General features: G+C 34.2%; 1 protein-coding gene and 1 non-coding gene across 2 annotated transcripts; one reads left to right on the top strand and one right to left on the bottom strand.

The window, feature by feature from the left end:
- Positions 1–1,836: 1,836 nt before the first annotated feature.
- Positions 1,837–2,739, bottom strand: LOC107868953. Its single transcript, XM_016715558.1, has 2 exons — positions 2,533–2,739; positions 1,837–2,259 (listed from the first exon to the last, which is right to left on the bottom strand). Exons 1-2 carry the CDS (start codon positions 2,737–2,739, stop codon positions 1,837–1,839), a joined length of 630 nt encoding a protein of 209 aa, XP_016571044.1.
- A 589-nt stretch (positions 2,740–3,328) lies between these two features.
- On the top strand, positions 3,329–3,435 carry LOC124898217. Its single transcript, XR_007055193.1, has one exon. It is a non-coding gene; the product is annotated as a small nucleolar RNA R71 (small nucleolar RNA).
- The last annotated feature ends 8,360 nt before the right edge of the window (positions 3,436–11,795 follow it).

Here is an 11,795-nt window from a genome sequence, read left to right as displayed (position 1 = left end):
GTGTGTGTATATTCTCCTGTCTAATATTAAAAGTCTTATTCTTCTATCTGAGATGAAAACATATTTGTTTGAAAGACTGAGTTTGAGAAAGTCATTGTTTTTGAAAGATTTAATGAACATATATTCCAAAGAGAATTGTTATGATATTTGATTGCTTTGATGATTTGGAATCGAGATAGAAGTGAATTGAGATTTATTATGATGACTCATATATTTCACCCGATATATTTTACTCTCTTATGATTATGATGATTTTAATTCGAGCTAAGTGAGTCATTTATATCAGCATGCATAATTTTATAAACTGTGATGATATTAAGATATTATTTTATATATGCATTGCACCCCCATATGCTCGGTACGCTTCCATGGTACTGACCTACATATTCGTATGTGGGATACATTTTCTTAGAATGTAGGTACAAGGTATAGTGTACATCTTCAGATCTAGTCAGTTCGCGGCATCCAGTCAGCAGGTGATGAGTCCTTTTGACTCAAGGGCTTGAGTTAGTTTACAGTTCGAGAAGTGTTGTATTTTCTTTATCCAACCGTATTGAGTTGGGATAGTCGTCATGACCCAGCTATCTATAGTCAGTACTAGTAAAGGTTTCACAGACAGTCAGTAGAAGTTGATGTATTCCGTTTTAGTTTTGGTTGTAAAGGCAGAATTGTAATCTTGTAAATTTTGTTTTGTATCTATCATATTCAGAAAAGAGTTATTTTTTGCAAATTTGTATAGATTTATACTTTTTGTTTAGTTGCTTATGAGTTATGCCAGTATAAGGGTTAGCTTAGAGTCACTTGTGATCCTAAGCACCGTCTCGGGACCTGATTTTGGGGCGTTTACACATAGGTTCCATATGGGCAAGTAAAAGTCATCATTTTTTTATCCTCAGGAGCAATAGTGATTTGATTATAGCCTGATTAACCATCAAGAAAACAATAATACTCCTGCCCTCCCAACCTATCCAACATCTAATCAATGGAAGGAATAGGATAGTGATCCTTCCTTGTAGCTTCATTTAGCATCCGTTAGTCGATAAAAATTCTCCATCCGGTCACCATACGAGTGGGGATTAGCTAATTTACTTCATTAGTAACCACGGTCATCCCACCTTTCTTTGGGACACAATGTATTGGGCTCACCCACTTGCTTTCTAAAATTGGATAAACAATCCTATTGTTAAGCCACTTAATGACCTCTTTCTAAACTATTTCTTTTATGACTGGATTCAACCCGTATTGTTGCTGCACTATTGGCTTGAAACCTTCCTCCATATGTATTTTGCTCATGCAAAAAGCTAGATTTATTCCTGTAATGTCAGACATTTGCCAATCAATCGCCTTCTTCCTCCTTTTCAACACTATCATTATTTCATGTACCTGCATATCAGATAATCTTACAGATAAAATAATAGGCAAGGTATCATTATCACCAAGGTAAACATATTTTAAGTGAGGAGAAAAAACCCTAAGCTCCAATTTTGGAGCTTCATCAATTGAAGCTTTGGGGGATGGCCCAATTGACCTATTCAACAGCTCAAAAGGCAATTTTTTTGTTTTAATGAGCACCAAATTCATGACTTGAACTACTGCCAATACTTTCACATCTCCATAAAGATCATGACCTACCAAAGCTCGCTCTAAGGGATCATCTAACAATAGCAGCATCTGATCAAACTCAAGATCGATAACAGATATAGCAGACAACTCCTCATATATAGTTGGCAATTTTAGCGCTTTATACGCATCAAAAACCTCTACTTTATCATGCACTCGCATTGTCATTTTTCCAGCCACTACATCAATTAATGATTGTCTTGTTTCTAAGAAAGGTCATCCCAAAATAAATGGAACAACAGGATCAGCTTCAAAGTCAAGAATTACAAAATCCACCGGAAAGATTAAGAACCCCACTTTCACCAAGACATCTTCGATAATGCCATCTGTCCTAGCAAAGGACCTATCCGCCAACTGCAAAACAATAGTAGTGGGTTTAGGACTCCCAAGACCCATCTTCCGGTACCACAATGTGGGCATAAGATTGATGCTAGTCCCCAAATAACACAATCCATAAGCACTAATGGTCTGTCTGATGGTAATCTGCAAAGTGAAACTACCTGGATCCTTTAGGTTCGTGGGTAATTTGCTTTTAATCTTGGATGTACACTCCTCAGTAAGTGCAACTGTAGCATACTCGATCAAATGGTTCTTATTTGCAACTATATCCTTCAAGTATTTTGCATATTTTGGCACACTCTGTAGAATGTCAACAAGAGGAAGATTTACTTGAACCTGCTTTAGAAAATCTAAGAAATTCTTGTAACTAGCCTTCTCTTGATACTTCCTTACCCTTTGAGAAAAGGGTAAGGGGAGGGTCTTTTTCTCCACATGAATTTCATCACTTGCCACTTTTTCCTTAACTTCTTTCTCTGTATTGTCTTTAGAATCGTTATCAGTGACTGTGGGACTCACCTACTCCTGAACTGTCTCCTTAGTTTGTAGCCCACTCCTTATTATAACTGCATTCACCTGCTTAGGATTTTTCTCTATATCACTAGGTAATGTTCCTTGAGGTCTTGTATTCTGTGCTTCTGTAATTCGACCCAATTTTAACTTTAGATTTCTTGTAAGTAATTGTTGACTCTTTAACTCAATTGCAAACTGTGCCTGTTGAATCTTTATTTCTGCCACAAACTGTGCTTGTTGAACCATAAACTGCTTTATTAACTCCTCCATATTGCTAGTTTAAGCGGTAGCTTGATTGTTTTGGGCCAGCTTTTGACTTGGTTGCACTAGTCCCTTGAACTGATTTACATTTTGCACCTAATTTCCACCCCGTGATAAATTGGGATGGTTCCTCCAATTGGCATTATATGTGTTCCTAAAATTTTTTTGACCCTGATGATTTTCATTTCCTACATAGTTGACAGAATCTGGATTAACAGAAAATGAATTCGTTGTATGCTCACCACTTTAGAAAATATCACACCAAGAATTCTCCTGTTGGACTATATTTGTTGTGGTTGTTGTTTGTGTAACACCCAAATTTATGTTATTAAGTTGAGTAATCATATGATTCTACATTGCTACAATCTGTGCATGTAATGCGGTGAACTGATCTACCTTCAATACCCTTGCCACCTTCATAGGAGTACTCCTTGAATCAGTATGCCAGTCAGGATTCCCTTGTGAAATCTGATTCAGCAGTGTGTACAATTCTTCATATATCTTCTCAAGAGCCTGTCCACCTGATGTTGAATCCAAGAGAATCTTTGTGTTTGGATCTAATCCCTCAATGAAAGAATACACAAGAACATCATTGGACTGCTGATGGTGATGGCAATTCCTGAGCATACCCTTAAATCTCTCCCAAACTTGGTAAAGATTCTCTCTTTCTTTCTGTCTGAAACTCAAGATCTTACTCCTCAAGCGTGCAGTCTTCCCAGATGGAAAAAATCAAATAAGAAACTTCCGAGCTAGATCTTTCCATGAAGTGATGGAGAGTGGCAGTTCAGTATGTAACCACCTTTTTTCTTCCCTTATTAGAGAGAAGGGAAAGAGTGTCAATCTGACGTAATCAGAACTCACCCCTTTAGAAATGGAAGTATCATTTATTTCCAGGAAGTCCTGTATGTGCTGTTGTGGATGTTTGTGTGAAAACCCACTGAATTCAGCAATTGCACCATATTCTTCTTCAATTTAAATCGACCTCCTAGTTTGGGCTTGCAAATATTATTCATCACATGGTCCGTGAGTAGGATTGCCACTTCACAAATAGGTCTAGCAGTTGGTTGAGTAGGAATAACTGGAATAACTAGAGGTGGGACATTTCTGGCATTTGGATCGACTGGTTCATTTCTTTGTTCAACCATTCTTCGCCTTTGTTGAAAGATCTGTTCTGGTTCTGCAAAAGGCTCTACTAACTCTTTGTCTCTCGCCAGTCCTGGATTCAGCTAAACCTGCAAAAATTCAGCCGCTAAGATCAAGTTGTTAACACTTAATATCAAAAACCAAAAATTTATCAATTCACTAATTATATTAGTCGCCGGCAATGGAGCCAAAAACTTGTTGCGACTCAGATGCACACGCAAGTGCACATGATCGTACAAGTAATATAGTGGTTTAGACAATCAGATATCATTTTCACGAGGACTAAGCAACTAGAAATTTAACCAACTTTTAGTTTTAGACAATGAGTATTAAGTGTTGTAAAGTATCAAGATGATTTTGAAATTAAGAATAAAAATGTAAATTAATAAACAAGAAATAAAAATTTATGACTAGAGCAAAGCAAGCAACGGTTGTAAACAATAATGATAAGAATTCCAGGGTTGAGGCTTTTAGAACTTTCATACAAATCTCTATTCTTATAGTATTCTAATTGGTTATCGGGTTGTTGGTTCACAAAGTTTAGGCTATGATTCTAGTCTCCCAACCTCAAATCTTCTATCTATGGAATATTGCAGCTACAACTCCCACAGAGATATAATAATTCTTCTAGATTCATAAAGTAATCTTCTTGCAATTGAACCAAACAAGGCTTCAAGGTATATCCCTATCCTAGATGCTAATTCAAACCACTTATTTTATAAAAGTGTAAGAACCTTGCTCCATAATTTTCTCGCTCTATTCTACAATTCTCCTCCCAGATTCACATAGAAATATAAGTTTATTCTAATGGCGACCACGCATTAAAATAGTAAGCTCAAGAAATTAAGAACAATCCGAATGATAATCCAAAAAGAAACTACTATAAAGAATATCAAAGAGTAATCATGTTCTTGGCCTCAACCCCAGAACAAGGGTATTTAGCCACTCATGTTTGAATTAAACATCAAAGATAAGTAATTAATCATACCCAAAATTAATCTTGAAGTAAAGAAGTTCAAAAGAAATAATAAGAACCCTAAAATAAAGAATTCTATGTTTTTCCGTTGCTGCTATGCTTGCCAAAAGTATTTAGAATTGTGCTCACATGTTCCTTTTATACTTGAGAAAATTTCACAAGATCTGAAGCCTTGAATGAAGCATCGCTAATCGCGTCGATCCAGCCAATGCGTCACATCAATGTCGCATTGATGTACTAGAGTTTGTCTTTAAAAATCAGACCAAGTCAAGTTCTTCACCACACAACGTGATGCATCGACATCGCATCATGTCACTGGAATTGTCTCCTTAAAATCTAACTAAGTCTCAAAACTTTACGCATCAACGCAATGCGTTGACATCGCATTGATGCACTGGAAGTTGCTCATGGAATTTTTTTTCTTAGGCACAAAACTTACGCATCGATTCGTCGCATTGACATCGCATCTATGCACTACAAGTTGCTCTTAAAATTTTAGCTAAGTCACAACTTTTACCAGTCGACGTGACGCGTCGAGTTAGCATCGCGTCACTAGAATTTTATTCCATTTATTCTTTTCATCTCGTAAATCCTCGGCTTCTTTCTTCTATCCTTGCTCTCGTGCATCTACACATGTTTTTGACTTTGATCAACATGGTCTTTCGCATCTTCATAATATGTATCCAATTTTTTTCCGAATCCATGAAAAATCTACCATATATTTCTAATCACATTGGTTAGCCACGAAACATAATTTAGCTCACAATTCAATATAACTAACACAATTTTTATTCTCAAAACAAGTACAAATGTGGGTGAATAGCGGTGTTTGAACATATAAATACGCCCAAGATCACAAGAATATCCAACTCATATCATAAAACGGCCTTTGGTCCAATAATGTGTCCAGAATAATCACATCATCATAATCACGGCCTTAGGCCCATTATACATATCCAAAACTCATATCCATAATTATGTTTATAAGACGTAGCATATCTATAATCATCTCACATATAGGAGGCATCTCACATCTGCGAAGCACTCACATCTATAGGTCATACATCATGACTAGGAGGAATATTACCTCTCTAGGACAATTATCATATCTAAGAGAAATATCATCTCTATAGGTCATATATCACATCTAAGAGAAATATCATTTCTATAGGCCAAATAACATATCTAAGAGGAATAACATCTCTAAGGGCCCAATATTATATCTAAGGGGAAATAACACCTCTATAGGCCTAAATCATATCTAAGGGAAAATAACATCTTTATAGGCCCAATATCTTATCAAAGAGGAACTAACATCTCTATAGACCCAATACCATGGCAAAAAGCCATTAGTCACTATCCGGGGAAAAAAAACATCATTATCCATCAATTCACCAAAAAAATCTCATAAATAAGGCTCATTAGTCTCAACTAGGCTTAACATCCACAACTAAGTCCATAATGATTAACACAAGTCTTGACCTAAGTGGGCCGGATGAACCCACAACTAATCCTTAATTTTCATAGAGGCAATCTACGCCCCAAACCCAAACTAGGCTAAGGTATCTAGTTCAACTTCTAGATGTCAAGAGGCCATGATTACTCCTAAGATATGAACTTTTTCTAGAAATAAGGGCATTTAAGTTAACTCTAACCAAAATATAGTTCCAAGATCACCACCCTAGCCCAATGAGATAAAATATACTAATCATGTTTTCAACGCTTAAATCCACATCCCAAACATAGCATTATATCATAGCTACTCTATGAATTAGTTCAATCAAGGTAGGAGGCCCTAGGATCCTAAAAGGGTACTAAGCATTTCAACTTATGGGTCAAAACCCTCATCTAATCCTCAAACTTCAATATTCAATACTAAGTCATCCTATTCGTAATCAAACTTAACATTTACATTCACACGTAATATATATCACACATCATCTACGAAGAAGAGTAGACAGAAGCCTACCTCAAAGCCGAACCGCAAAACTTGACATCATTCACCATACGCCCATCTTCACTTCACAATCCCCAAAATGTCATCACATTATCAAAATAGTAATCTGCTCATCAATACGAGTGTAACGATACCTATATTGCACTATTATGTTTCGAGTCCAAAATTGGCACAAAAAAACTAAGTGGGTTCCACTTACGAAAAATGTGTTTTGAGGTCAACCCAACGTTTATACATGAACAAGGAATCATAACCCTCAAGAAATTGGTGAAAACAAAGTAAATTTAGGGCTAAAACCAAGCCCTAAGCGATATTAGGGTTTTCGGTCAAGAACCCAAAATTCATCAATAAAGTGATGAAATCTTACCTTAATTCAGTTGTTATCATGATAAAAGATATTAATCAAGCTCCCAAGACACCTATAAAACTCAATTTTGGATTATTACACTCATTTGGGAGTTCTAGGTCCCAAAGATGGATCAAAAATGGCCAAAATACAGCCTATAGTGTCCTTATGTACCATACTAGGTATGGGGATGTCTCTATCGCGATCCTAGGGACCATGATCGCACTATAACGATCTCAATAGGCCCTGTGCGATCGTGATGCACCAGCACCAGCAAAGTCAAAACTTGTTTTTGACACCCAAAACTCATTCGGACTCCGTTTTTGCAAATGAACTATGTAACCCTACTAAATTCAATATTCCAGACACGTTGGTAAAGTCAAATTTTTAATCCAAGGTCGTTTAGACCAATTTCAGGCCCCATACCCATATATACCAATTTTTCCACTTTCTGACCAATAGGTCGAAATAAATTTGGGTGCACTGGGACCCGAACCAAAGGTCTACCTAGCCTAAAATCGATATTCTAAATCTTTTGGTGCAATTAAAATTTGCATCCGAGATCATCTTACTGAAGTTTTTGACTAGTTGTCATTTGGAACCAACGAAGATTTCAAAATAGGAAATTGACTCTAAAAACCAAACGAATAGCCCAGTAACCAAATCGTCAGTCCCAGCAAGTCATAAATGACTTGGAAAAGCTATGAAGAAGCTCAAACGATGAAAATAAGAGGTAATATAGAAATTGACCGGAAGGATCATCACAAATACTCGATTAATAATTCATAAATTTCAAAAGTTTGAGAACGCTGATTTTAAAAATAACTCAATGTCGTTCACTGACTCTGCCAGTCAATATAATATCTGAGTTATTTTGCAAAACATGAAGTTTCAACAACTAAACCAAAAACTCAAATCGAAACATGATTTGATTAGAATTAAATAAAAATAAAAAAGTTACCTCAGAAAAAATTAAATAAAGATTTTGTAATACTCCTACCTCACACTTTTTTCTAAATATAAAAAACGTTCCCAACTAAAAACATGTTTTTATCATCTCATACATGTACTTCATTTTTCAAGTACGGTATTGCCATATCGTTCCTGCAAATATCAGCATTAATGTTCAAGATGCACTTACAATTATCGTAGGAGATAGAATTTGTCAAAATAAAGGATGTTATAGTCAAAATAACTTACTATTTGAATTTCAAATGGCAATTGATAGAATCATTTCCTGCAATTCCTTCACAATAGAGAAAGAAAAAATATTTCACGGTAATATGGATATTAATAGTTAAGAAACAAATTCAACTCATTGCATCCTAAGTTACTTAGGCTCTTATAAAATGTCTACGAATGCGTGTCGGATTCTTAAAAAATACATGCCAAAAAATAGTATATTTTTTAAGAAACCGATAAAAGTACAATATCAAAAGTGAAGAATCTGCGCAATTTAGAATTTGCATCACCCATAAAAGAGAATCAGAAATATCTTTGACCTTTGACCTATACGCACCACTTCAGTACACAAAAGTTGGATATCCATTTGTATAACGGAGTATATATAGCTGATTTAGTGATTACGTCCAAGGTTTAATTGTGCAAAATCCCTTCAAATTCTGCAATATGTATATAATAATAAAAGAGAAATATAGGTAAGGTGATGTGTACCTCTCTATGATCTCCCTTTTCATTTATATTTTTTTGACCTTTTACCTCATTTTTCTAATTAAAAATTGAATATATTCTTTAAAAAAAACTGATTCAATGCAAGCCAAGAAAAAACGTTTACTTTATTTATATTAAAACTAATTTTCATAAACCATGCCTTTCATCTTTATAAATTCTACATTTAATTAGCATTAGTAATATTAATTTCCATAACTCCCAGCTTTTCATGTTTATAACCCCAAATCAGTTAATATGTAAAATGTTGCGATTTGTTTCACCTCCTCGATTATCAGTGATATGAATAAAGATGATGATTATCAATTTAATTATAAATAATATGACACATAATTCTACTCTCTTCCGACAGTTCTTCATCAAGGATTTTGTCATTCTTATTAAGTTCTTAGTTGGGCTAATTCTCACTTTGTTCATTTTTCGTTAATGTATTATCATTGCACATTTCTACTTTTGATATTCGACGGTATTTTTTTCAAATTGGAAAAATTTTCAACTTGGCGAAAATCTATTTTGCCTATAGCCTTTTTTATGATCATTGATGTAATATTTTTGGTTGCTAATTATATCTTTTTATTGTTGGTATTTTCTCAACACTCAGTTATGATATCTAGGACTGTAATTTCCTATTTTGATGATTTTTTGGTATGGACTTTTTGCATCTCGAAAGCAAGTTTGTCTATGTATTATAGCTTCTGAAGTTAGTTGTCTTTTTCTTAAACAAAACAAAAAACAATGTATAATCTGAATTGTATAAAATTCTTTCACGTAGTAAACTTAACGAGTTTTAACATATTTGTTGTTTGGGTACTAGGGTTGAGGGTGGCATTAGTAATAGTAACTGCATGTGTTATTTAAAATAAGGTTTATCGAATAATTTTATATATTTCTTATGAAAATGAATTAGATATTAACTTACTCATCAACTTAATATAATTAAGATTGAATGAATTAGATATTAACTTACTCATCAACTCAATATAATTAAGATTGTAATACTCTTTAAAATTTTGTGGATTCTCATCCTTTTTATCATGATGTTTTGAGTGAACTAACATCTTAATTAAGATCAGATTTATGCACCAAATAAAAGACACGATTTGATATTCAAATTAATGAAATCATCGGAAAAAATGGTTTCAAATCAATGTGTTGGTGCATTTTATTATTAAAATAAATTAAAGTGCGTGGCATTAGTAAACATAAAGTGAAAAAAGTGGTGTAATTATTCTTGTAACTCACCACATTATCTTTTTAAGTTAGTGGAAACAAATTGTGGTAAAGATGACCATTAGTTCTTGTAACTCATATGGTCATTAGTTCTTGTAACTCTCATGGCATGGCTATTAGTTCTTATAACTTATAAGACCATTAGTTACATGTAACTCTTGTAACATTTGTAACCTGTAGATTATTCATGTAGTCACTTTACTACACCATGTTCTTCCTATTTAATACAAGGATGAATACTTCACCTATAAATAGAGGTGGTCTTGTATGTTATTGCAAGGACAAGGAAATATGATAAGTGTTGGGTTCAAGGTGTATGTATGAATGGAAAGTAGAGGAAAAAAATAGTGGAGGGAAATAGAGTCACTAAAATGAAAAGTGTACTCTTTTAATGGGAAGTTCACTAATTCTCCCACATTGGTGGGAGAAGAAAACTTTTAAGTGTTTATAATAAGGAACAATTACTCTACTTGGATAGTGAGGCAAGAACAAGGTGGTGCCTCGTGCCATCATCGTCATCTCTTGCTAGGCTCGACTTCGGCTTTGAGGTAAAAGGCACACTATTTTGCGTTGTTGGGAGATCTGTGCGCGCACTTTGATAACCTACGAGTGCAGGTACTTACTGGAATTCAAACAGTGTCACCTACGGCCGCAGATCAGGCGCTGATCCAGCACAGACTGGGCGCAGATAACACGATTGTACTGAATAGGTGCTTTTTTGTTGAATCAATGCATCCTTTCCAAAATGACACATTAAGGCTATAAATACCTGACATATTCCTCAGGTATTAGCATGATTTTTTACAACAAAAACACTTTTTTTCTATGAAAAACTCATTGTGATCATTAACGGTTGAGTGAGTTCAACGAATCCAATAATTTGAGGTATCGCAATTGTTGGATTGAAAGTCATTTTATTCTGGGAGAAAGATTCCATAACCTCAGGTACAATGAGGGGTAGGGGTGGGCGTTCGGTCGTTTCAGTCTGATTGTTTAATGTCAGTTCGGTTTATCGGTTTTCGAATCGACAAAAATAACATCCGTAACCAAATCAAAATAAATTTGATTTGGTTCGATTTTTACAAATTCAGTTCGGTTATTTTAGATTTTTATTTTGGTTTGAAATATTAAAGCAGTTAGCCTCTCTTTTTCATAACTGAGCATTTAAAATTGATGGGTTTTTTTACAAAAAATATTTTTTTCAAACCTGTTTTTCATTCCCAAATATAAATAACTTAACATGGATGAAACGAAATGAAATAATACATAACGTCATTAATCATTACATATAATATAACCTTGCATAAAAGTCCATAAAACAGTCCAAAGTCACCAAAATAGTTCATAAAATATTTGAGTCACTAAAACAATTCATAAACAGCCTGCAGCATATGTGAATTTGCTGTTAATTGTGAATTACTAAATATTATATATATATATAATATATATATATATATATATAATATATATAATAAAATATATATATTATTTATTTATTTATTTATAAAATTTTGGTTTTTCAATTTAACCGATTTTTTTAAAATCAAAAATCGAACCGAAAAACCAAAATTTTAAAATTACAAACCGAATCCGATCCGAAAAATCAAAAAACCAAAACTAAAATTAAATATCGGTTTGGTTTTTTGGTTTTTTCGGTTTAAACCAAAATATGTCCACCCTTAGTGAGGGGAACTATTCCTTAAGGACATTCCGTGAAGTCGGGG

This window comes from Capsicum annuum, chromosome 4, assembly GCF_002878395.1.
Source record: "Capsicum annuum cultivar UCD-10X-F1 chromosome 4, UCD10Xv1.1, whole genome shotgun sequence".
NCBI lineage: Eukaryota > Viridiplantae > Streptophyta > Magnoliopsida > Solanales > Solanaceae > Capsicum > Capsicum annuum.
The sequence above is the reverse complement of the archived record's forward strand: the minus strand, read 5'-3'. Positions and strand labels throughout refer to the sequence as shown.

What these genes read in the sequence shown, in the direction of transcription:
- LOC107868953 (XM_016715558.1), bottom strand. Translation starts at nt 2,739, where the DNA reads ATGGAGGAGTTAATAAAGCAGTTTATGGTTCAACAAGCACAGTTTGTG. An exon ending in TAGAGAAAAATCCTAAGCAG is followed by an intron (nt 2,260 to 2,532) that starts GTGAATGCAGTT and finishes GACATTCTACAG; the next exon opens with AGTGTGCCAAAATATGCAAA.